Consider the following 26,487-nt stretch of genomic DNA (forward strand, 5'->3'; position numbering starts at 1 on the left):
GGCTGAAAGGCAATCTAATTTCATCCCCACCAGTATCACCAGCACCACAACCAGATGTCCTATACCTTCCCTGTCCAAGAGTTCTCACATCTAGTGTCAAGGAACATGCCACATGGTGTCAGAAGGTGATTCTAAAACATGAAAAGTGTTTCCTATATCTGAAATGAAATTCACCTCGATATACTTCCAGTGCATTGGTTCTGGTCATGCCTTCTGGAACAGCATAAAACTGCCCCAAGTCCACTCCCAGGTTACAGCCTTCCACGAATTAGAAAATACCTCTGTATTCTGTTTTCTCCCCCCATCTCTCTCTCCAGGGCAAATATCCCTGGGCGCTTTTGTATCTCCTAGTCCTGCACTTCCCTTCTCCGTCATGGCTAGTCTCCTGTGGCTTTGCTCCAGGTTGCCAAAGACCTTTAGAGTGCATGACTTCTCCACCGTAAAATGAACACTACATCTCTACTAAGTGGGCCCGGGGTTGCTTTCTTGTTGTTTTTGTTATTGTCGTTGTTTGCCAACCTTGCCACATTGTGAACTGAGGTGGAATTAATAGTCACCCAAACGAGTTTTCTCACATTTGCTGCACTAAAATTCTATTATGGATTTTTGCATATGGACTGTTGTGGTTTGTGGGGATATGGGATCGAACCATGTATAAATTTTCTCCCTTTAAATTCACATATCTTTTCAAAACCCCTTGGGATCCCTAATATTAGAAATTTCACATTTCAAAATAAAAATAGCTTCAGTCACCAACTGCTCCCATTATATTTGGGTTTATACTCAGACTGAGAATAAAAGACCCCAACAACATATCTTAGTACCAGAAGGGACCATCTAAGAGGTTGAACTGCTTATAAGCAACAGAGCTGGGGATAGAATTCAGGTCTTTGGACTCCCAAATACAGCTGCGATCTATCCACTATGTGGGGCAGCCTTGACAAAGGGGGAGTTCTGAAAACCCATCATCCTACTTGGGGTTCTGGAAAAGTGTCAGGTTTAAAAATGAAAAGCCATTTCTAAAACAAAACAAAAAACAAAACAAATCTTAATTTGCAGACTTTTTTCTTGCCCCTAAAAGCTAGGAAGAACAATTTCTATTAATAAAAAAAGTTGATGTGCTTTCAGCAAACTGTTCTCTTCATAGGGGAAAAAAAAATGTGAAAAACCAAGTTATAAGAACCCTGCAAGGGCATGGCTCAGGTGTTGCATAGGAAAAATACACACAATTAATCAGCTCAGCCACAGGATGGCACTGCAGCATCATTTATATCAGCGTGTAGCACTGGATGCAAACAACACTGAGAAACATTTCAAAGTGGGATTTGAAGTCTACATAATGGTACGTGGAATAATTTGACAATAATAATAATAAAAATGGTACATGGAATAATTTGACAATAATAATAATTTTCATGCTACAAAATTTTACTAAACTATTTCAGTTCTGTAGCAAAATGAAACAAAAATCAACTTTTTTAGAATGAGTAGATATTCTGTTTGCTGAGTACCATATGAGTTTTAAATGCTTCAGATTAACCTTAACTACAGATTTTTTTTATAATTTATTTTTTATTTTTATTTTTTAAAGATTTATTTATTTATTCATTCAGAGAGAGCGAGAGAGAGGCAGAGATACAGGCAGAGGGAGAAGCAGGCTCCAAGCAGGAAGCCCAATGTGGGACTCGATCCTAGGTCCCCAGGATCACACCCCGGGCTGCAGGCGGCGCCAAACTGCTGCGCCACCGAGGCTGCCCTTAACTACAGATTAAACCTTAAAGGAGGGACACCTGGTGGCTCCGTGGTTGAGCGTCTGCCTTTGGTGCCAGTCGTGATCCCAGGGTCCGGGGAGCCTGCTTCTCCCTCTGCCTGTTTCTCTGCCTCTCTCTGTGTCTCTCATGAATAAATAAAATCTTTAAAATAAAAAAAACTTAAGAATTAAATCATAGGGCAGCCCCGGTGGCTCAGCGGTTTAGCACCACCTGAAGCCCAGGGCCTGATCCTGGAGACCCGGGATCAAGTCCCACATCAGGCTCCCTGCGTGGAGCCTGCTTCACCCTCTGCCTGTGTCTCTGCTTCTCTCTCTCCTCTCTGTGTATTCTCATGAATAAACAAATAAAATCTTTAAAAAAAAAAAAAAAAAAGAATTAAATCATAAATAAATAAATAAATAAATAAATAAATACCATAAGTGAAAGCCATGTTGTTAGATGTCTTTAGGGAAAGAGGCTTCATAAATCTGTCCTCCCTCCATTCCGTAAGGTTATACTGGTGACCTGTCTGAGCACAAAGGTAAGCGTTTCCTCTAGAGAAAAATCCCTGGTCAGTTCGGGTCTTCAGAATATCTTCAGGAATACACACTTCATGTCAAAAACTATTAATCCACTTACATGGGTCCTCCATTTGAGTGGGTGAACCAAAATAGGATGGGTCATGATAGGATTAAACATAGTCAACATACATGCATTACTCTAATGGTGTTGAGAGGCAGTATACTGCGGCACTGGCCTCAGCTACACTTCTCTGTGAGACATTGAGCTTCAGCTTCCTCATCTTTATGATGAAGATAATAGTAGCACCTTTCTCAAAGTGGTGGCATGAGGCTTATATGAGATAATATGTGAAGAAAGTGCTTATTAGCAGCATACCTGATAAATGGTAGGCATTCATTCAATAAATTATGAAGATGATGGTGGTGCCCACATCATAAGATGGTATTGAACATTATATATGCAAAGCCTGTTACACAATAGCCAATTCATAGTAAGGAATCAATAATATCAACAATGGGGTAGCCATCATGTCTAGAGCCGACAGGAATAGTTTAGATTGCTCTAGGATGATACCACAAAAAGCCCGAGGATCCCATGTCTGTTTCTTTTTCTGTTGTAAGCTACAACAGATTCAAACTCTAAAACTGCTACAGAATCATGATCCCTCTGGGCGCCTATGTGGCTCAGTGGTTGAGTGTCTGTCTTTGGTTCAAGTCGTGATCCTGAGGTCCTGGGAGAGAGTCCCGTATGGTGCTCCCCACTGGGAGCCTGCTTCTCCTTCTGCCTGTGTCTCTGCCTCTCTCTGTTTCTCATGAATAAATAAATAAAATATTTTTTAAAAAGAGAGAAAATCAGGATCCCTCATACCCAGAAGTACTCAGATGTGGCTGGACCTCCAAGGGCTTGTCCTCATTAAATGGACCCATCAAGTTCATTTACAGCCTCAGCTCAGGAATCAACTCACTGACTGAGGGAATTTCTGAGTGAAAATTATCAATTTCCTTGAAACTTATTATAGTGAACAAACTGAAACAATCTCATTCCAATCTTTAAATGCCAACTGCACCCACCACCCCAAAAATTCTTGCATCTCTCACTCCCTACATTCCTATCCCATAAGACTGGGACTATAGAACTATCCTCCTCAGTCTTTATTTTGTCAGACAAAAGCTCAAATTCAATAGAAGGGAGAGGACAAGTCTTACATAGGATCTAAGTAAGAAATTATTTTAAAATAACTATCACATTAAACTAAAATTCTCTCAGCATTAACAAGTACGAACACTAACAGTTACATTTTGACACAGATATCTCTGCCCTTCAATACTTTGGCAGACAAACTATGATGACTCTGTGCAGCAGTATTTGTTGCTACAGCAAGTGCAATAGGAGTATGCAAATTCTCTTTAGGAAATCATCTGGAACTGAATGTAGAATTGTTGGAATAGTGTGTAGGCCAGATTTACATTATTCATGAGACAGTCTCCCCTCATTTTAATTTACATTCAAAACACTGGCACAGAGCTTGCTCAAGTCACTGTCAGTAATAGAGCCTTTAAATTTGAGTAACAAAACAGAGAGAGAACACATAATTAATGTTACGCATTGAGCATGCAAGTACCTTTGTTTCCATTTCTATTTCCTTTTTTTTTTCCATTTCTATTTCTTAAGCATTGTCAAATTTTAGGATACTTGGCTGTATCTTGAAGAAATAAAAAAAAAGTATCTGCACTGTTAGAATATTCAGCATAAGGTTTTGCATGCATTAAAGAAATATAAAGCAATAATGTTTCAGACACCAGAAACAATTCAAGCATTCTCTCAGTGGGAGTGTATTCTCTGTTCTTGGCCTATATTCCAATGACTGGACATTGACACAGGGAATAAATATGTCTCCTACAGACAGAAGTGCTACCCACATTGAAGGGAAGTCAATAGAACTGTCAGCCACTTCATCAAGCTAAAACTGAGCAGTAAGTACCAGTAAGTACAGATCTTATTATAAAACAAAGGCCCTTTACCCTCAGCTCATAACTGGGACACTGTTCAGGTAGATATTCACCCAACAAGCATATGGGCCATTAAAAAGGTCCAAGCTGTTCGAAGAAAATGAAGTCCAAACTTCATAGCATATATAAATAGAATAACCATATTTTATCACCCAAACCAGAATACTTTAAAGAGCAAAAAGGAGTACTATTAATAATTACTCTAGGACAACGGACATAAACCAGAACTGTCCTGGCAAGCCAGGATGGATGGTCACCCTACCTAAAGATATAGTTACCAGAGGGATGTTTAGTATCAAGTTGACAAGTAATGACTAATCTGGGAGACTGAGGGACACTGGAGATTACCTATAATTTTAGGAATTTGTTTTTTTTTCATTAATACTTTATTGTCCTTTTTTAGATTTTTATTTTCACAGATGATCATGTTAAAACAAAAGAACAGGAAAACTATATGACAAATATTTATTAAATTTTGCTATATGATTCACTAATTTTGTTGAGCACTCAAATGTGCTAACAAAAGTCTTGAGGAAAAAAAAACTCTTGAGAAGAACAGGAAATATGGGGCAAGATATTTTGTCAGTAAATTTCATACCTTGGAAGATTGACCTATGACCATCAGTTTCCTGCAAATGGTGTAAATGTAAATGGTACCTAGATGAAGAAAAAGATTGTTAACATGTTTTACAGTTAAATAATGGGAAATTTTATATTCTAATTTCTATAGTTTAAGTCTGTAGTTCCTAAAACAAGTGCTATTATCTTATGAAAAAGTCATTAGAGAGTTAGTTATAATCATTACAATTTTTTGTAACTTGCAGCCAAATAATTTAAAAAACTAATTTGAGGGATCCCTGGGTGGCTCAGTGGTTTAGCGCTGCCTTCGGCCGAGGGTATGATCCTGGAGTCCCGGGATGGAGTCCCACGTCGGGCTCCCTGCATGGAGCCTGCTTCTCCCTCTGCCTGTGTCTCTGCCTCTCGCTCTGTGTGTCTCTCATGAATAAATAAATAAAATCTTTAAATAAATAAATACAAATAAATAAATAAATAAAATAAAAAACTAATTTGACCATATTTTAAGTAAGTTGACATAGGAAATCTTCTATCCCCATGTGAAAGGCAGTTTAAGTTTTGAAATATATTGAACAAAAGAATATTTTAGTAGCATAATTTATGTACCCTGTGCTTTTATTAATTCATACAAAATGCTATTAGTGCCTATGGTTTCTTTATGATTGAAAAACTAAAGATTTATCTCCAATAATATTAGAATACATATTTATCAAAATGGCACAATACTAAACAAGGAAATTCATGATAATTTAAAAATCAAAATGTATAACAGGCATTTTATTTATTTGCAGTCTCATAATTTTTACTTCTTTATTAAAGTATGTCCTATAAGCACTCTAGTGAAAAACAGCATTTCCAGTTCTTATTAAAGACCATTCAAAAAAAACAAAAACAATAAAAAAAAAAAAAACAAAAACAAAAACAAAAACAAAAACACCATTCAAGTATGATTTTTTTTTTTTTTTTTTTGGTCAGGCCATTAATTAAATGCAAACATAAGGCTAAAAAAATAAAAATAAAAATAAATTAAAAAAAAAAACATTAGGCTAAAAAACTGGCAGAGATGGATGTAGGGGTGGGGAACAACATCACCAGACAACTCTCTCTATATATAAAGGACACTATCATACTATAAACATACCCCAAAGATGGTAACATGCCTTAAAAAGCATGTAATTATAATGACAAGTAGTCTAAATATTTTCTATAAAATATGTGATCTAAAATTCATAACCATCCAAATTCAACAATTACAAATCCGTGTTCACACTTAAACTTTAAAAGCTTCTGAGAAAACAGCATCTGCTCCAAAATACACATCATTTGATTAAAATACACTTGTAAGCATGGCATAATAAACATTAATTACGTAAGTGACAAAAAAATATCAAATAAACTTTTAAACACTTACAGTAACATAAACTTTATAGAGAATGCCATAGGTCCTTAACATTCAAGGACTCAGCCTTCTTAGTGTGACTGCCCCCACGACATGGCATTAGTTATTTCACATAAGATTTACTGAGGAAGAAACCACTTGGCTAGTGACAGCTCAAACCCAGTGTTCTTACCTCAACTAGGCTTCGTTGACCTCTGCTCTTAATCTTTAAAAATGAAATTGTCTGTGTTTCTTTATTTTAAAAGTCACCAAGTAAGGACACCCACAGCAAACTCATGCCTCCCTGCAGAACACGTGATTCAGGTGTTAGCCAGAAGTCTGTATAAACATGTCAGTAATGGGAACTGGGGAATTTCAGAAGACCTCAGAAGACTGCCCTCAAGAATGACAAGGGCCCTCTGTATTTTTAAAATAAGATTTAACCTTTCCAGACCTAGTATGTCCTAACTATACCTGAATCCTCCTTTGATGGTTCAGATTTCCACAGCAGAAGCCTGATAGAGAGTAAATGACATAAAATGGAACACAGACTAAATCTTTACAATCTCAGGATGTCTCTGAAAATTTGTTTTATTTTTAACCATATCCCTAATACGGAGTTTATTGCCTTGTGTGTGACTCCTTTTTATCCAAGATGGCCACCACCAAAATAATCCGGCTATGTGAGGGTTGAAATGAGTCAGGATTGGGTTGGTTGTGAAGTAAGATATTATGCAATAGTCACACACCCAGTTTGAGTTTGCAAAAGAACCAAAATCAGTTAACTATCTTAAGAAACCAAGAGTGTGTATGTGTAATAGTCAATTAAAAGTAAAGAGAATCAGTATTAATGTCTAATAGAAAAGGTAAATGTATTTTGATAAATTGACTGCAGCCCAATTTATTTTTCATTACTTTAACTCCAAACTTTTAAAACTACAAGGTTTTTGCACTTGTTAATCCCCCAGTTGGAATGCCCATCCCTCCAAATATCCAGACGTCTCAGTCAGGTGTTTACTCAAATGTCATCTCAGTGACGCCTTCCCTGACCATTGTTTAAAACAGCAGCCCATGGGATCCCTGGGTGGCGCAGCGGTTCGGCGCCTGCCTTTGGCCCAGGGCGCGATCCTGGAGACCCAGGATCGAATCCCACATCGGGCTCCCGGTGCATGGAGCCTGCTTCTCCCTCTGCCTGTGTCTCTGCCTCTCTCTCTCTCTCTCTGTGTGACTATCATAAATAAAAAAAAAAAAAAAAAAAAAAAAAAAAAAACAGCAGCCCAGCCCCAACCCAACCTCTGCTCTCCCTATCCCCTTTTTAGCTTTGTTTTTCTCCATAGTACTCATCACTACCTGGCACACCATTTAATTTTGATTTGTTTATCATCTCCCTGAAGCATTATGTAAGCATGAGGACAGAGTTTTTGTCTATTGTCCACTCCTGTGTCCCTAGCACTTAGAACAATGTCTGGCACTTAATAACTTTGAGGTGAGTTCATTAAAACAGGGACACTAATTAGCAAAACTAAGTATATGTATCTCCCACAACCCAGCAATCCTAATCCTGGACATAAATCCCGGAAAACTCTAACACAGGTTTGTAAAAGGACGTGTGTAAGGATATTCACTGCAGAATTATTTGTGCAACTATAGAGGTAGGGCAAACCAGGTGCCCACCTTGAAGGCTGTAGGGATATCTGGAATGCAATTCAACAGGCAGAATTTAATGAACTAGATTTACATATAGGAACCTGGTTTGGCTCCAAAACTATGTTATTGAGTGAAAAAATATTTAGGAAACAGAACAAAATCCAGAGCATGATACCATATGTATATAAAAAAGCACACACCAAATAAAGGTATCTAGAAGACACAGAAATTGTTGTTTTGTTTTATTTTTAGAATATTAGGATTATTTGCATGTGATCTTAAAAACACTGCAGACAAGGAATTATGTTGCATCATTTCCACCTCTCGAGTAGGACCCAACCCTCAGGCCCACCACTCTATCTTGAGCACAGAACCTCTGGTCCTGCTCAGTCCCTGCCAAGATATGTAAACAACTCAGGGGGAAGGAAGGTAATAGCTATTCAGGGAATCACAGATCTTCTTGAAGACCATCAGGCACAAAAGCTTAACAGTCACTGGACTGAAAATTTCTTCCAAAATCGGACTCATCTCTGGCAGCAAATGTAAGGTCCAGTTTCAATCAAAATGTCAAAAAAAAAAAATTATTTGGGGAGGAAGAAGAAGGAAAAGGCTAGGAAACATACTTTCAGTTGCCATGGATGAGGAAAAATCCAATACATTTTCTTTTAAGTGATTTTGCCCTGGTCTTACACTGGGCATTTTTCTTTTAAGAAATTATCCAGAGATCAATAAAGCAGGTGACTGACGGTAACTTTAAAAATAATTTAAATTGAATTTAAATGGTAACTCCTTAAAGAGAAAAGCAGATGCTATATTTTGATAGATAAGACTCTTTACCAAGACAAATATAATGTATATATGTGTATCTATACAACGTAGATATGTATATAAATCCACTATACTCACACATACACATACATTCTCAGAGCTCCTCACTCAAAAGCAAGTAGGAGAAGGTTGATATGTAGAAAGCAATAGTCACAGGACTAGGTATTTGAGCAAAAGACCAATAAATGGATGATGCTTAGAACTAATCTAACCTGCAGTGGTCCTTTGATCCTTCTCCATTTATATTTACTATTAACCATGGCCCCCACTTCTGTACACCTGAAACTGACTATCCCCACAGCCTCTGACCCTCCCTTGAGCAGAAAATTCAAAGACATGCTTTTTAAGTCCCTGCTCATAAGGATAAACTAAAATGCAACAAAAATATAAAAAGACAAAAACAAAATCCCCATAATCATCACCATTTTAATATATTATAAGAAATTTTTTAGAATTTGGATACATAATTTTTTTGTCATTTTTATTTTTATTTAAATTCTAGTTAACATATAGTATAATATTAGTTTCAGGAGTAGAATTTAGTGATTCATCACTTATATATAACACCCAGTGCTCAAAACAAGGGCCCTCCTTGATATCCATCGCCCATTTAACCAAGTTAACCAATCAAATTACGATCAAATTTGGCATTTAAATAACTTTCTGAGAGTCATGATAAAAAATAGAAGACATTGACATATACCATTGAAGATAATCCAGCAAAGATGCTCCTGGGACAAAGCCACCTGCATGATGAGTCTTAAAGAGGACAAAATATGCAGACACTGGGTCACAGAATCTTTATTCTGCAGGTTCACATCATTGTCACAGACCAGCTCATAGTTGCAAATATTTTTGCCACTTAAAGCATGAAACTGAAACACAGGGAAAATATAAATAAGAATATAAATAAGGTTTATGCGACTTAGAAAAGTATTTCTTAAAATGTGAAACAGTAAAACAGAAATAATTCTGTTTAAATAAATTATATAATACTATAGACTGAATGTTTGAATTCCTCCCCCTCCACACACACACACACACATTTTCTACACTGAAACCTAACACCTAGTGTGATGGTATTTGGATAATGGGGTCTTTCGGGAGAGGCTGTCACAAAGGTGGAGCTTTCATGAACAGGATTAGTACCCTTATAAAAGAAACCCGAAGGACCTCCCTACTGCCTTCTGCCTTATGAGGACGCAGAGAGAAGACAGACATCCATGAACCAGGAAGTGGGCCCTCACCAGACACCAAATCTTCTAGCACCTTAACGTAGTGGTTGCCAGCCTCCAGAACTAAGAGAAATAAATGTTATTTTAAAAAAAATAAAATAAAATAAATAATAAATGTTATTTAGACCATCCAGTCTATGAATTTTTGTTATAACAGCCCTCAAGGACTAAGACATATGGAAAGAAATGTGGTAAAACAAGTTTCTTCAAAGCATCCATTTAGTCAAGCTTACTTGTCCTTAGTCATAAAAACTTCAAAAGTCAAAAAAGGTACAAAATTCTATTTCTAAGAACATAGAATTGAATCACATTTTGTGATTCTTCACAGCATTTTAACTTATTAATTTGGATGCAACTGTTACCATTACACAATTCATTCAGCAATTGTTTGTTGCATACCTCTATTTGCCTCTTAAAGCAATAGGGACTCAAAGTCCAAGACATGGTTCCTGCTCTTGGCAGAAGGAAAAGCATTCTAGGCACATGCAATGTTAGGAATGCTTAAAGTGGTTGCTGTGGTCACTGAATTGAAAGTCTTTTATAAGGTTGGGTTAAAAAGCTTAAAATAAAGAGATTAGGCATGCCTGGCTGGCTCAGTTAGAAGAGCATTCAATTCTTGATCTTGGAGTTTATGAGTTTGAGCCCCATGTTGGGTGTAGAAATCACTACAAAAAAATAAATAAACTTTGGGGCACCTGGCTGGCTCAGATGGTGAAGCATGCCACTCTTGATCTCAGGGCCATTGAGTTTGAGCCCCACGTTGGTGTAGAGATTACTTAAAAATAAAATCTTTAAAAAAAAAAAAAAAAGAGCAATTAAGCTACTAAGGTAGTCCCTGGTCAGAACATGGAGTGTATTCCACATCATTCCAAGGAATATGGACTTTAGCCAAAAGGCAGTGGAATAAAATGATTTGATTTATAGTTTAGAAGTTTAGAAGTTAATCCTGACAAATTGTGCAAGATAAAAAGCAGAGGATGGGGCACAAAGCTACAAGCAGAGAGGCTAGGAAAAATCAAAGGCCTCTGAGGTAGTCCAGAGATAACACAGTCCTGACATGGGTGCTGGAATCAGGGATGAAGAGAAAGAGATTGATTGATTGATTGATTGATTGATTTGAGAGCACGCATGCTCACAGTGGGGTGGGGGAGGGGCAGAAAGGGAGGGAGAGAGAATCCCAAGCAGAACCCCAAGTGCAGAGCCTGACATAGGGTTTGATCCCAGGACTGGAGACCATGACTGCAGCCAGAACAAAGAGTCAGACGCCCAACTGACTACATCACCCAGACACCCCCAAAAAAAGGAAAGATTTAAGTTTTATCTCGAGATTTAAGTTTTATCTGACTCAATAGGATTTATATATTTTTTTAATATTTTATTTTTTTGAGAGAGAGAGAAAGTGAATGAGAGAGAGAGAGAAAAACAACATGAGTGGGGGGAGAGGCAAAAAGAGAAGCTGACTCCTCGCTCATCAGGGAGCCCAATGCAAGGCTCTGATCCCAGGACCCTGGGATCATGACCTTAGCAAAAGGTGGATGCTTAACGAACTGAGCCACTCAGGTGCCCAAGATTCAAGAGGATTTAGATGTGGGAGGTAAGAGAGAGAAAACAGTATACAGTGATTTCCTCCTTGGGGGAGTGGCTCATGCCAATTATGGAGGAAGAGGAATGAGTTAAGTTTAGTATATGTGGAGTTTGAGATGCTCATGACATAAATCTCAGAAGAGAGATTTTGGCTAGAGAATCATCACTACTGCTAAACGTGTGGGAGTGCACACACAATAATATAAATGGGCCTTCCTCTACCACATGAGATTTCCCACTAGGATACATATATACTATTTCTAGCCATTATATAACTAGTATCACAGAAAAAAAAAGAGATTTATTGACTGCATGTACATGTTGGAATAGTTATCTTCAAAATGTTCTCTCTCTTAGAAGCCAATAGTGAAACCTCATATTTTTTTAGTGTCAGGCCCTATTCTAAATCTTTTATTATCTTGCCAAACCTAATACAATCCTTTGAGTTCTTATTGTTATTTCTGTTTTACAGATGAGGAAACTAAAACACAAAGAAATTACATAACTTCTCCAGGGTCCCATCATTAGGAAGTGCACAGCAGATCTTTGAACCCAGGCAGGCTGGCTCTAGAGACCAAATTCTTACCAGCCCCGCCATAATGCCTCCCTACAGTACATACAAGGGGGATCATTAAAGAACATGAGTAAGTATCTTTGCACAAAAATATCTTGACAGTAAATATTACATTATTATTGCTTCATCTATGATTTTTATGTATTTAACTCCAAAATCTATTTCTCTAACAAAATTTCTCAAGACCTCTAAGTTTATTGTCCAGCTCTTACTGGACTACATTTTCAATGCATTCATTCTCTTACTCACTTATTTTTATAGACATTTATTGAGAAACAGTGTGCCAGAACCTCAAACTTAGCATGTAAAAAAAAAAAAAAAAAAGTCTTCACAGATTTCTCATGCCCTTCATGACGGTCCTCCTGGCACACTCTTCCATTGGCTTCATTGCTTTCCCATCTGCCTCTAGTCTTTGTCCTTCTAATCTATTAGTAGTGTTTCCAGATTAATAATTCTGACTATATCACTTTATTTATTCATTCATTTTGTAAAGCTTGATTGAGTATGTATTACATACCCAGCACTGTTCTAGGCACTAGAGGTCAAAGATTAGAGCAGTCCCTGTCCTCGTGAAGCTCAAATTCTAGAAGCAGAGGCAGGCAATAAAAACATAAACAAATAAAAGTGTATCTGGTGATAATAAGTAATATAAAGAAAAATAAATCATGAAGTGCAAGAGACCTGAAGGAAGTAAGAGATGAACCACACAGATATCTAGGATATGAGCTTTCTAGAAGGAGCTCACCAGTACACTGGTATTAAACCAAGAGGCTGGGTGGAAGCAGAATCACGTAATAGTACAAGAGAAAAAGACGGGACCCTGGACCGGGGTGGTAGAGAAGGAGACTTAAAAAGTCTAAACTCCTAAGCTTTTCATCCAGGTGGTAGAGAAGGAGACTTAAAAAGTCTAAACTCCTAAGCTTTTCATCCAGTACTCCTCCCAGCGGGGTGCCAATTTACATTGCCTAGTATTCTTATTCATGTACTTATGGTACAGCCAAATTGAATTGCTCAAAGTGCTCCAAACATGCCTTGAGATTTAAACCACTATTAGGGATCCCTGGGTGGCGCAGCGGTTTGGCGCCTGCCTTTGGCCCAGGGCGCGATCCTGGAGACCCGGGATCGAATCCCACATCAGGCTCCCAGTGCATGGAGCCTGCTTCTCCCTCTGCCTGTGTCTCTGCCTCTCTCTCTCTCTCTCTCTGTGACTATCATAAATAAATAAAAAAAAAATAATAATAAACCACTATTAAACCGTACATTGTTTTTGAAATCTTGAATAATCACCAAGTTCGGAATAACATAGCTTTGGAATCAGACTGATTAGGGCTCAAACACCAACTCTGCCCATTGCTTTAAGTGGGCTGGATTTCTTAGTCCCTGTTTCCACATCTGTAAAAGAGGCATTGCAGTACCCACCTTCTGGGACTGTAATGAAGCTACAAGGAGACAATTCATATAATGCATACAGAAGAGTACCGAGCACCTGGCAACCACTCAACCTGTGAATCAATGGTAGCAATCAACATAACAATAATACTGGTTATATTAGGAAAAAAGCATGACATTTTTTTGTATTAAAAGATCTATGTTTGATCTCCTGAGCCACTAGTTAACTAACTGTGCCCTTAGCTTTCTTTTTCTCTTTTGTAAAATGAGGATAATAATAATATCTAATTCATAAAGTTACCGAGGATCAAATATGTTTTCCAAAGCACCTTGTAAACTAAAAGCACTCTACAAATATTAGTCATTATAATGATAATAATCATCTGCTGGAAGAATGAGTGATTATTGTGACATAATCTCCAAAATCTTTACAAAGTTTAATAAGTACACTTTCTTATCCATAACTAAGAACATTTATTAAGTAACTTATAGCACACAAGCAAATGCCATGCTGAGCAAATGAAAGACATTTAGAAGCTGTCAACTAAAGAATGCATCACATGGCTAATCATAAATGGTAGCTAAAATAGCTACTGCTTTCATCTTACTGTATGTGCAGCAGCTTGGTCTCCAAAGCCTTTTGGAAAAAAAGCAGTTTTGAACTGATTCACATCTGCTTTATTCTCATCAAAGCTGATACTGAACTGCTGAAGATATCTTCCATAGCATTGTAAAAGGGCCAGTTTATATTCCTGGAGGAAATAAAAAGAGAACTTGATGAAAGTTTCAAAGTATCATTTTGCTTATCATTATTAAAATTTGGTAATATTCATATTATTCTTAATAGTATCAATGCTGATTATTACTATAACACTCTTACTACCACCACTACCTTATTACTACCATTATCACTAGCATTTCTAAACACATATTATGTGAAGACATGCACTGGGTATTTCATGTGCACAATTGCATTAATCCCCTTCCAACAAGCCTATTGTGAAATAAGGCCATCACAATCTCAAGGAGGAGAATATTTACCAGGGTGTGAATAATGATGATATAATAATGAGAATATTCACCAGGGTGTGTGCAGTAATATCTATCTATATATACTCAAAATCCAAAAAATTCAACATCACTGTGTCATGGTAATCCACCTACTCAGAGAGGCAGATGAGTTGCATAACTGGCTTTGCCTCTCTGACACATCCTAAGTTCCAAAAGAGAAAAGAAAGGAGGTGAGGGGGGGGTGGGGAGATGAGCAAAGGGGGGAGAAAAGGAGGAAGGAGGGAGAGAGGGAGAAAGGAAGGAAGGAAGGGAGAGGAGAGGCAAGGAAACATGCTCACTCTCTTCTGTCAACAGTCTCTGAAGCTGCATCAGGACAAATTTTTAAAAGTCTGAGCTACTGTTAAAGTTAGGATTCTTGTTAGTCCTAATTCATGCTTCTTTTTTTTTTTTAAGATTTTATTTATCTATTCATGAAGGGCATAGAGAGAGAGGCAGAGACATAGGCCAAGGGAGAAGCAGGCTCCCTGCAGGGAGCCCAATGCAGGACTCTATCCCAGGACCCCAGGATCATACCCTATGCCAAAGGCAGACGCTCAACTACTGAGCCACCCAGTAACCCCCCAATTCATGCTTCTGTTTCCATAACAAAATTAAGGCTTGTTTCTACAGCGCACAGGGCACAGTTGACCTGGAGTTTCAGGGCAGGGTTGATGAGCAGGGTTGTGGATATGGATATGAGTCAACTGCACACCTTCATCAGCTTCCTCCCCTACAACTGTCTCCAGGAAAAGCAACTATTCTAGGTGTCTACTACCAGCAGAGTTACCTAGCCCGATAGGAGGGATACACAAACTTTTGTTTCTATTTCAATTGACTTGTTACTCTTCACTAATTCTGAATCTTTTCCTTTCTAACTTAGTTCATATAATGAATTCAAATCTAGGTTCAAAACAAGACTATTCCAACAAAATGATCTTTACTGGAATTAAATAAAAATAAAGAGATTCTAGAACCAAAGTCACAACTCAAGTTCATTTTCAGGATTCTAAATACCTTTATCAGCCCACTATTCTCATCATTGAAAAGTAGATAAAAATGTTTTGCTTACTCCTTTAAGTAAATTTTACAATATCCTATCTGGGCCTTTCTTATCTGAAATATTCTGAATCCTTAAATATCACCAACTTCTAACATGTTCTTCCATCCTCCCTCCACCAATATCCACTCCACTCACCTAAATACTCCATAAACAACACCAAACTGTGGTGTATATCACCAGCTTCTTACATTTAGGAGAAGCATAAAAGCAGAGGGAACACTCTTCTAATGTTTGTTAAAACAGTGATACACTTTACATGAATATAGCTCACAGGTTGGATTTTGTCCATCAGTTTGTTTGCTTTCTATAGTTATCCTTTTGAGAAACTTTTTAGTCTACAGTTTTCCTTTATTTTTAACTTCCTAAGAACCACAGTCCAATTACATGAAGCTAAGCTGATGCTCTAATTTTGGCAGCAGACAATAGATTGTCTTCATTATAAAATTTCCTCCACATCTCATCCTCCATTTGCTAAATTTCCCTTTCACCAAAAAATAAATAAATAAAAATGTAAAAATTCAAGTCCAGAAAATAGAAATGGAGGAGGAGAATAAAGCTGAAAAAACTGAAGCTCAAGAAAACATTGAAAATACTCTAAGAACACTTTGGATAAAAAAAAAAAAAAAAAAAAAAAAACTTTCGGTCCAAGGATTCTAGATGTGTCAATCATCCTTGGAAAGTTTGGGGCCTATACCAGAGCCTAAGGGGAAAATGTACATTATCATTAACTAAAAACCCAGCTATGGTGTGGTCTTACCGAACCAAGTCCACAGCAATTCAAGACCCGGGCATTGATAGGAACCAGAAATTGGGCACAAGCTCAGTTTGGAACTCAGTGCTAAGCAAGAAAGAGGGCATGCAAGGAATAACTGCTATAATTACATATAGCAAAACATTAAGGAGCTGAAAGTCATTAAAACAGGGCACTGGGAACCAGACAACATAGCAGCAAGGCAAGGAACCATGAAAGTTGTCACTGGGCAAGGTCAGCCATGTGAAAAATAACAGGAAGTGGTGTCTGGGCTCCTTTGTATAAAGTAGGAACATGATGACTCAGCATTTCCTGTCGGACACCTACCACACCCTCGGTTAACTAGGGGCTGTGTGCCTGCCCAACCCCAGCCAGCTATCTTTCTGTTCAGGAATCTCTCACCTCTGGAGAATCTCAACTACAAAATTAAAAAACAAACACTTTTTTGGTTACTGTGCCTCATTAAAATTTGTAGCATTCATTCATATTTTTCCAAGAAAAAAAATCAAATAATGTAAAACAGGAATCGTATCAAACTAAATAATAATAATTACCCAAGTAAGTTTCATTTAGGCCCTTTTTACTCCAGAGGCACTTACTTTCATTTCACAAAGGCTATCTCCAACCTTCAGAAGCTTTTCATTGTAATAGGCAGCTGGCAGCCGGGGGGCATATTTGGTCCAGATATTAAACAAAGAGGTGGCACTGTAAAAATCATAAAATAAAATCTTATTTTCAAAGTCAGCAGGAAACCTCAATTAATTACTAACAATCCTTAAAAAGTTATTTTGTACTGTCTTTCCAATGTGCCTTACTGTTAATGTCTAATTATTACTAAATAGTTAAAATTATTGCTTCCTTTATTCTATGCACTGATTGAAGCTCTTTAAAAATATATATATTTATTCATTTGAAAGAGAGAGTGGGGAGAGAGCACAAGCAGAAGGGGCAGAGGGAGAAGCAGACTCCCCGCTGAGCAGGAAGCCTGAGGCAGGGCTTGATCCCAGGACTCTGGGATCATGACCTAAGCCAAAGGCAGATGCTTAACAGACTAAGCCACCCAGGCGCCCCTGATCCAACCTCTTTATATGCATTTTTTTAAACAGATTTTGCTTTCTAAAGAAGTTTCAGGTTCATAGAAAAATTGAGCAAAAGTTATGCAGTGTCCCCATATACTGCATGTCCCACACACATGCACAGCCTTCCAACCCACCACCTCCCCCCAGTTACCAACATCCTCCACCATAGTGGTATATTTGTTACAACTCATGAATCTACATTGACACATTATTATCATCCAACATCTACAGTTTATTTTACGGTTTAGTATTAGCAGTTATACATCCTCTGGGTCTGGAAAAATGTATAATGATGTGTATCCATCATTATACTATCACACAGAATAGTTTCACTGCCCTAAAAATCTTCTGTGCTCTGCCTATGTATGCATCACTCTCTCCCTCCCAGAACCCCAGGCAACCATTGAGCTTTTTACTATCCCTACAGTTTTGCCTGTTTCAAAATGCCATTTGGTTGGAATCATACAACATGTAGCCTTTTCAAACTAGCTTCTTTCACTTAGTAATACACATTTAATATTCCCTCATTTTTTATGGCTTGATAGCTCATTTCATTTTAATGCTAAATAATATTCCATTGTCTAGATATACCACATTTTATTCATCCATTCACTTACTGAAGGGTACCTTTTCTGCTTTCAAGTTGTGGCAATTGGAATAAAGCTGCTATACACATCCATGGGCAGATTTTTGTATGGACATAAGTTTTCAATTCCTTCGGGTAAATACCAAAAAGCCTGATTGCTGGATTGTATGGTAAGAGTATGCTTAGTTTTGTAAGAAACCACCAAACTATCTTCCAAAGTGGCTGTACCACTTTGCTGGATTGTATGGTAAGAGTACGCTTAGTTTTGTAAGAAACCACCAAACTATCTTCCAAAGTGGCTGTACCACTTTGCATTCCCACTAGCAATGAATGAAGAGTCCCTGTTGCTCCACATCCTCCCCAGCATTGGGTGATGTCAGTGTTCTGGATTTTGGCCATTCTAATAGGTGTGTAGTGGTATCTCATTGTTTTAATTTTCATCTTCCTGATAATATGTATTTTGGGGAGCATCTTTTCATATGTTTATTTGCCACTTGTATTATCTTCTTTGATGAAATGTCTGTTAAAGTCTTTGATCCATTTTTTTAAGTCAAGTTGTTTGTTTTTTTATTAATTGAGTTTTTAAGAGTTCTTCATATATTTTGGATAACAGTCCTTTATCAGATGTCCTGGAGAAATACTTTCTCCCAGTCTGTGGCTTGTCTTTTCATTTTATTGATGGTGTGTTTCACAAACCAAAGATTTTTAATTTTAATGAAGTCTTGCTTATCAACTCTTTCCTCATGGACTGTGGCTTTGGTGTTCTATCAACAAAGTCATTGTCAAACCCAAAGTCATCTAGATTTCTTCGGTTATCTTTCAGGAGTTCCATAGAATTTTACATTTAGGTTTGTGATCAATTTTGAGTTAATTTTTGTGAAAGGTATAAAGTATGTGCTAAGATTCAATTTTTGCATGTGGATGTCCAGTTTTCCCAGCACCATTTTTAAGAAGACTATCTTTGCTCTATCGTATTGCCTTTGCTCTTCTGTCAAAGAATCAATTGATTACATGTATATATGTCTATTTCTTGGCTCTCTGTTCTGTCTCAATGATGTATATTTTCATTCTTTCACTGACACCACACTGTCTTGATTACTGTAGCTTTAGAGGAAGTCTTGATTGAAGTCAAGCTGTATCAGTCTTACAAGTTTGTTCTCCTCCAAATTTGGAGAACTGGATTGGCTGTTCTGGGTCTTTTGCCACATGCGTTTTTGTTTTCATTTCATTCCACAACAACCTTGAGATAGGTAATATCAATATCCCAGGTATATAGTTGATAAAACTGAAGCTCATTATATCCACGCTTAACTTGTATTATCACTATACTTGCCTGTCCTCTGGAATGTAAACTATCTGAGGGCAAGGACTTTGACTATGTTATTCATTGCCCAGCCTCAAGAGTGGTAAATAGTATATATATGTCCTCAACAATTATTTGTTGAAAGAAAAAAGTGAATAAATAAATTCATTTATTTTTGGAAAACAATAACTAGGAAATAATAACTAGGAAAAAAATTCCTTGTTCTTAGTAAGAGTTCAAGGATTTCACTATTGAGTCAGTCCATTAGGGTTCTATTTCTTTTCACCATGTAAACCAAAATAAAACATATAGTATTCTCAAAATGGTTTCCAATTAGTTTCAAAGGGGAGCAGATTACTGCTTATTTTGTTCATTCATTTAGTTAACATTAATCCTTCCCACTCTCTCAGAAATTACAAATGCCTCTAGGAAAAATCCAAATTTTCCTTAACAGTTTTTGAAGCCTATCTCATAAATTTCTAGATGAGGACAGCGCTGTGTACTAAATGAATATGTGTCCCCTTGAAATTCTTATGTTGAAGTCCTCGCCCATGGTGAGGCTGTATTTGGAAAAAGGTGCTCTGAGGAAGTAATTAAGGTTCAATAATTCAGGTTAAATAAGGTCATAAGGGTGGGGTCTGATAGCATTAACACCCATCTAAGAACACTAGAGAATTTGCTTTCTCTCCTTCTTTGTACTTGCTCAGAGGCAAGGTTATATGAAGACAAAGTGGTCTTCTGCAAGCCATGAAGAGCACTGACACCAGAAACTGACCTTGCAAGACCTTAACCTGGGACTTCTAGTCTCCAGAACTGTGAGAAAATAAATGTCTGTTGTTTAAGCCACCCAAACTATGGTGTTCTGTTATGGCAGCCCAAACTAATTTGTAATTACTAATTAGTAATTAATAGCCCAAATTGACTAATACAAGTTGGAATGTAAACTTAGGGACTGAAGATGGCTCAAGTACTTATGATATATATGTTTAGATCTTATCAGAACAACCTCAACAGAAACATGTCAATTAATTCATTCAAATAATTAAGTGATAGTGATTGAGTTACAAGGGAGAGGTAGGGGACAGGATATTCTTGCCTTCTTCAACTGATAAATAATATTTTGGCGGGCAGCCTGGGTAGCTCAGCAGTTTAGCACCGCCTTCAGTCCAGGGTGTGATCCTGGAGACCTGGGATTGAGTCCCTGCATGGAGCCTGCTTCTCCCTCTGCCTGTATCTCTGCCTCTCTCTCTCTCTCTCTCTCTCTCTGTCTCTCTCATGAATAAATAAATAAAATCTTTAAAAAATATATTTTGGAAATATATGTATATACATGTATATATGTGAAAATATATACATGTACCAAATACAGCCATAGAAGTTTTAAAAGAGATTTTTTTATTTGTTTTTTTTTTTAACCTTTCACTTTCATTTGCTGCTTCGTGAAATGTCACAGTATTAGAATAAATATAATGGATCCCAAAACTCAGCTAGAATTCTTAAATTATGTAGATGAAAGAATTAATGCTTTCCAACCTTAAAGATGAGATAATGATGACTATGTTTATTACTCATAAAAGAAAAATACCCACTTTGTTAAATCAATCAAGGTTATATAATACGATAATTTTTTTTAAATGAACTTTAAGTTCAAGTTAAGACTGTTCACTGGGAATGGCTTACATAATGATTAAACAAGGAAAATATAATATACACTATATAATGTGCATCATTTAAGAAAACATTAATATCTTTTGGATTGCTGATTTATTATAGTTGCTGCTGGATAGTTAGAAATCTCTAAAATAGAAAATCAAGACTATATAAACAGAATATGTTAATCTCATGTGGTTATAACAAAAGCATATCTTTAAAAAGATCTATCATACTCTGAATATAATAACATTGCCAGTATGATCAAACTCTGTATTTTAGATACTGTGAATTTTTATGCTTATGTAAGTTCCTATAGTCATAAAAATTTTTTTATTCTAAAAAATAATCATTTATCAAATATGTTATAAAAGCAAATCCTACCTCCTGTATTCTTTTTTTTTTTTTTAATTTTTTTTTATTTATTTATTTATGATAGTCACAGAGAGAGAGAGAGAGGCAGAGACACAGGCAGAGGGAGAAGCAGGCTCCATGCACCGGGAGCCCGATGTGGGATTCGATCCCGGGTCTCCAGGATCGCGCCCCGGGCCAAAGGCAAGCGCCAAACCACTGCGCCACCCAGGGATCCCTACCTCCTGTATTCTTAATTGGCCTCCAAATTGTCATTCTTGCTCCATTTGGAAAAGATTAGATAAACATATATAAAATATTAAATGAGGTTAATCCCTTGCCCAAAACTACCCAATGGTTTCCCACTGCATTTGGAATAAAGGCAAACTCCATAAAAGGCCTCTAAAACCTTCCACAGCCTCACCTATGCCTCTTATCTCACCTCATACCACTGCACTCATACTCACTAAGCCATGCTTACTGGGCCTCTGTTCATTCCTCCCAAGTCTCTGGCTCTTTCCTGCCAAGATCTTCCTATATGCTTGTTCCCTCTGTTTATCCTCTCTCCTTGCCTGGTAGCCTTCTAATCTCAGCTTAATGTCACCCCCTTCATTGTTTGTCTGAAAGTAGGTCCCTGCTGCATTCTCTTTAAGCCTCTGCTTAAGTTTCACCTATTCTGACCACATTATTGGAAATTGCAATCTCCTATCTCCTACTCCATAACCCTTCCTCTCTTTAGCTTTCGTCCCAGCATTTATTACTTTCTAGGTTACCATAAAATGAACTTCTTTACCGTTTATTGCCTACTTCCTCCTCTAGAATATAAGCACCATGAAGACAAGGATCCTTGTTTGGTGCACTGCTGTATCCCCCACACCTAGTACAATGCCTGGCACATGTTAAGTGCTCAGTAGCTTCTTCTTTCATAGCACTTGTTTGTATGCTGACTTAATGACTCATTGAAACCTAACCTCTCTCTGTCGTTCTTGCTCTCTTGACTGTAAACTCCATGAGCACAGATTCCCTATCTATTTTGTTCATCATTGGGTACATAGCAGGCATTCAATAAAAGTTGTGCAAATAAATAAATAAATACCTAAATTGTGTAAGAGGTTGTTAGATTGCTAAGGACCATGTCAATCATTAATGTTTGTGATTCTCTTACAGTCTCTTTAAAGATTGGACAGATACTGTACTTAACAACTGGCCCAGGTCTACTTTCCCATATATAATAATAATTATTGAAAATACAAGGATAATAATCTTTGAATTCTTTCAATATCAAATATTCATTGAAAGTTTGCTCTACCCCAATCACCAGGCTAGTTGCTAGATAGAAAAATGAAAAACAGACACATTATCCAAAGTCAGCAGGGAGGGTATATTCTAATGGGGGAAATGGATAATGCACGAGAAAACAAATAAAAAACATAAATGGGTGGTTGAACCTGCACTAAGTAGGAAAGGCCACTCAACAGAGGTAAGAACTGAGCTAAGCCCTGATAGAAAAGAAGGAGCCAAAAAAAAATAAAAAGAAAAGAAAAGAAAAGAAGGAGCCAGATATTTGAAAAGCTGAGGATAAAACATTTCAGACAAAGGCGACAGCAAATATAAAGGCCCTGGGATGAAAAATACAGTATCTGCCTCCCTGGAAAGTCCTGAGAGAGAAGTGAGGGATGGGTTGAGATGGAAGAAGCAGGCAGAGCCAGATGCTCAGACCCTAGAAGACAGAAGTTGTAAATTTATTCTAAAAGCAATGGGAAGCAATAGAAAGTCTTGAGATAGAAGAGTGGGTGGTTGATTTATAAAGGTTACCCCGACTGCTAAAGTGAAGGATAGATTTGAGACTCCAGAGGCTGTGGGGAAAGCACAATATATGGTGGTTTGAACTATAATGCTCGTTCTGGAAATGGGAAGAAAATGTGCTATCTAAGGCACAAGAGCAGAAGTGTTTTAAATAGAAATATATATAGCTAGGTATGTAATGCATGCACTTTCCTTGGTCAAGTCGTGGTTCTCATCTTACTTGGCCCATCAGCAGGATTTGCCATCGTTTTTTTGTTTTGTTATTTTTCCAAAGATTTTATTTATTTATGAGAGACACACAGAGAGAGGCAGAGACAGAGGTCGAGGGAGAAGCAGGCTCCACGCAGGGAGCCCAATGTGGGACTAGATCCCAGGACCCTGGGATCACGCCCTGAGCCAAAGGCAGATGCTCAACCACTGAGCCGCCCAGGTGTCCCAGGATTTGCCACCGTTAATCAACTATTCCTTCCTACTTTCAAACAGTTTGTCTCCCTGACTTCCAGCACACCACACACTTACTTGTTTTCCTCCCACCTCCTTGGCCACTCCTTCTTAGTCTCTGCCACTTTCTTATCTTCTCTGCGGGTCAGTGTTGGAGCGTCCCATGGTTCGGTCTTCGGACTCTCCTTTTCTCCATCTACACTAACTCCCTTAGCTATCCCATCAAGTGTCATGATTTAAATATCATTAATATGCTGACAAATCTCAAATGTCTCTCTCCTTTGACCTCCAGACTCAAATGACCAACTATCTACATAATAGTTCTGCTGGGATGTTGAATTACATTTCAATCTTAATATATCTGAAATTAAACTCTTGGGATGCCTGGCTGGCTCAGTCAGTGGAGCATGTGACTCTTGATCTTGTGGCTGTGGGTTCCAGCCCCGTATTGAGTATAGAAATTACTTAAAAAATTTTTTTCAAAAAAAAAAAAAAACACCTAAACTCTTTATCTGCCTCTCTCCTACCAGAAACCTGTTCTTCCCATAGTCTCAATCCCATGCCAGGAACCTCACACTTCATTCTCCCTTGCGCCTAACTCTTCCTAAAGAAATCTTCATCACTTGCTGTTCTATCTCTTTTTTCATCTTTCTCAAAGGCCACTTTTCTCAATTTACCCTGACCATGCTCCCAGCCACCCCCATTCTAAATTTCAGTGTCATAACTTACCTTCCATCCCCACACTCTGCTCTAATCTTCTCCCTAGCACTTCTTTCCCCATAAAATGATTTCTCTTATTTGCTTAGTAGCTGTCTGTAGTAACAAAAAGATATGCTCCGTGAGGGTACAAATTGTCCTACCTTTTTTGAATTTGATGTTTTCCTAGTTCCTAGAATGGTACCTGCTACAGAGTAGATGTTCAATAAATAGTTGAATTTATTAATGAATAACAAATATAAGTTAAAACTATGTCTTCATATTAATTAAATGTATGAATAAAAAATAAAAGGGGGGGATCCCTGGGTGGCTCAGCGGTTGAGCGCCTGCCTTCAGCCAGTCCCGGGATCCAGTCCCTTGTCAGGCTTCCTGCATGGAGCCTGCTTCTCCCTCTGCCTGTGTCTCTGCCTCTCTCTCTCTCTGTGTGTCTCTCACGCATAAATAAATAAAATCTTAAAACAATTAAAAAATAAAAGTGGAAATTAATTAACTGGTATTCTTTGACATTTGTCTACATTGGTAACTGTTCGGTTTGCAAGGTATTTTGACTGGGAAAGAAAGATGGTAACATAATCAAGAAAGATCCTTTAAAAATAAGTCATTTGACGCTCGGTGATAACATGGGGATAGAAAGCCCCCAAAAAGGCAAACACATGTGCAAAATGAGTTACAAAAATCAGTAAAAAAAAAAAAAAAAATCATTGTGATCCTAACAGCAATACAAAACGGAATTCACGTGCACGTTCACAGAATCACATACTTCGCGGCATCAAGAACTTTTTCAAAAACCGAAGCTACCTCAAAGCCATGCCTTTTGCTTCACACACAAAACTGTACCCACCACATGGAAAGTGAGGCCCTGAGTGCGTCACACATTTTCTTGGCAAGTGGGCGGGACTGCGGGGCACTCCGGGGAACTGTGGGTTAGGAGAACGCTTCTGGGTTGGTTTTGATTTTGACCCGGGCAGGAAGCCAAGGTATAACCCTGACCAGGGATTAAGGACTGTCCTCGCAACGAGCCTCCACTTCCGAATCGTCGTGGTCGTCTCCAGGGCCGCCGCGCTGACCTAGCTGCGGCCCCGCGGGCGCAGCCTCCAGGGCATCTCCCCACGAGCCGCCCTTCTCCGGCCGGCGCCCGGCGCCCGCGCCCTGCCTCCGCTTACCAGTGCCGGTGGAACTCGTGCTTCTGCTCCTCCGTCGTCGCCAACGCCTTCTTTCTCCTCATAAAGCCTAGTAATTCCCGGATTTCCCTCTCGCAGGAGGCCAGCAGCGGGTTTTTAGCGTCCAGGGGCCCATAAAACACGGCGAGGGGCAGAGAGCTCTCGAGGCAGGCGGAGCGAGGCACTGGGCTCGGGGAGCTCTCCTTGGACTCCGCGGGCGACTTGGAGAGGGCGTTCGAGGTCGGCGGCGGGGTCGGCGGCGGGGTCGGCGGCGGTCCCGGCGGGGACAGGGAAGTGGGAGAGTGGTTGAAGGGAGAGGTCGAGGAGGCGCCGAGCGCCGCCATGTTGGCGGGACCCCGGCCGGGCCGAAGTGTGTGTACACGCGGTTGCCTGGCGACGGTCTCGCGGCAACCAGGCCTCCCGCGCGCTTTCGGGAAAACACAGCGACCCCTGGAGGGCGAAGGAAGAGAGAGCCCGGTCCAGAAAGGAACGACGCTCCTGGGGGCTTTTTTTCTTTTTTTTTCTTTTTTTTTTTTTTTTCTTTTGCCCTTTTGCTCACTGGCCCCGCGGTAGGAGAGAAGAGAGAAGATTGTGCGCAGAGAGCCCGCGGATAGTAGAGCCAAAAACTTACAATAGCAAATTCAGACTATACTCGTTTTCCATTTCGACCACTGAATGATGATAACGATTATTAACATGTGCCAGGCGTTGTTCTAAGCGTTTGTCATTGATCTCATTTAATCGTGATAACAGCTTTACCACGTAGGGTATTAGGAGTAGCTCCATTTCCCAATTTAAGACACCAAAGTTCACGCATCAAAGTCAGAGTAAACCGTAGTGTCGGGGACCAGATCCCAGCCTCCGGACTCCAAAGCCTGGGCTCAAAATGAATAAGCTTCACTGGCCACCCCCCCAAAAAAACCTAACCTTATCAATAAAATCGAAATTAGGGAAATATCTGACAATTTAAGAATCAAGTTCGTGGGACGCCTGGGTGGCTCAGTGGTTGAGCATCTGTCCTCAGCTCAGGTCGTGATCCC

At 38.6% G+C, this 26,487-nt stretch overlaps 1 protein-coding gene across 11 annotated transcripts in view; it reads right to left on the reverse strand.

Annotated features, from left to right (window-relative positions):
* CFAP54 (cilia and flagella associated protein 54) overlaps positions 1-25,922 on the reverse strand; it is a 300,555-nt gene extending 274,633 nt beyond the window's left edge. For 8 of the 11 annotated variants that reach the window (XR_005985335.1, XM_041739195.1, XM_041739192.1 and 5 more), the window contains exons 1-5: positions 25,451-25,922; positions 16,954-17,059; positions 14,102-14,245; positions 9,415-9,586; positions 4,881-4,939 (exon numbers count right to left, since the gene is read on the reverse strand). Coding sequence is in view for 10 of the 11 variants with exons in the window: in XM_041739195.1 (XP_041595129.1) it covers positions 4,881-4,939; positions 9,415-9,586; positions 14,102-14,245; positions 16,954-17,059; positions 25,451-25,791 (822 nt within the window). In the remaining variant the exon portion in view is untranslated. Of the gene's footprint in view, positions 1-4,880; positions 4,940-6,269; positions 6,505-9,414; positions 9,587-14,101; positions 14,246-16,953; positions 17,060-25,450 lie in introns of those variants that run through there. The other 3 variants (XM_041739196.1, XM_041739198.1, XM_041739199.1) reach the window with 3 other exon arrangements.
* Positions 25,923-26,487: the final 565 nt, after the last annotated feature.

This window comes from Vulpes lagopus, chromosome 23 (genome assembly GCF_018345385.1).
Source record: "Vulpes lagopus strain Blue_001 chromosome 23, ASM1834538v1, whole genome shotgun sequence".
In the NCBI taxonomy this organism is placed as follows: domain Eukaryota; kingdom Metazoa; phylum Chordata; class Mammalia; order Carnivora; family Canidae; genus Vulpes; species Vulpes lagopus.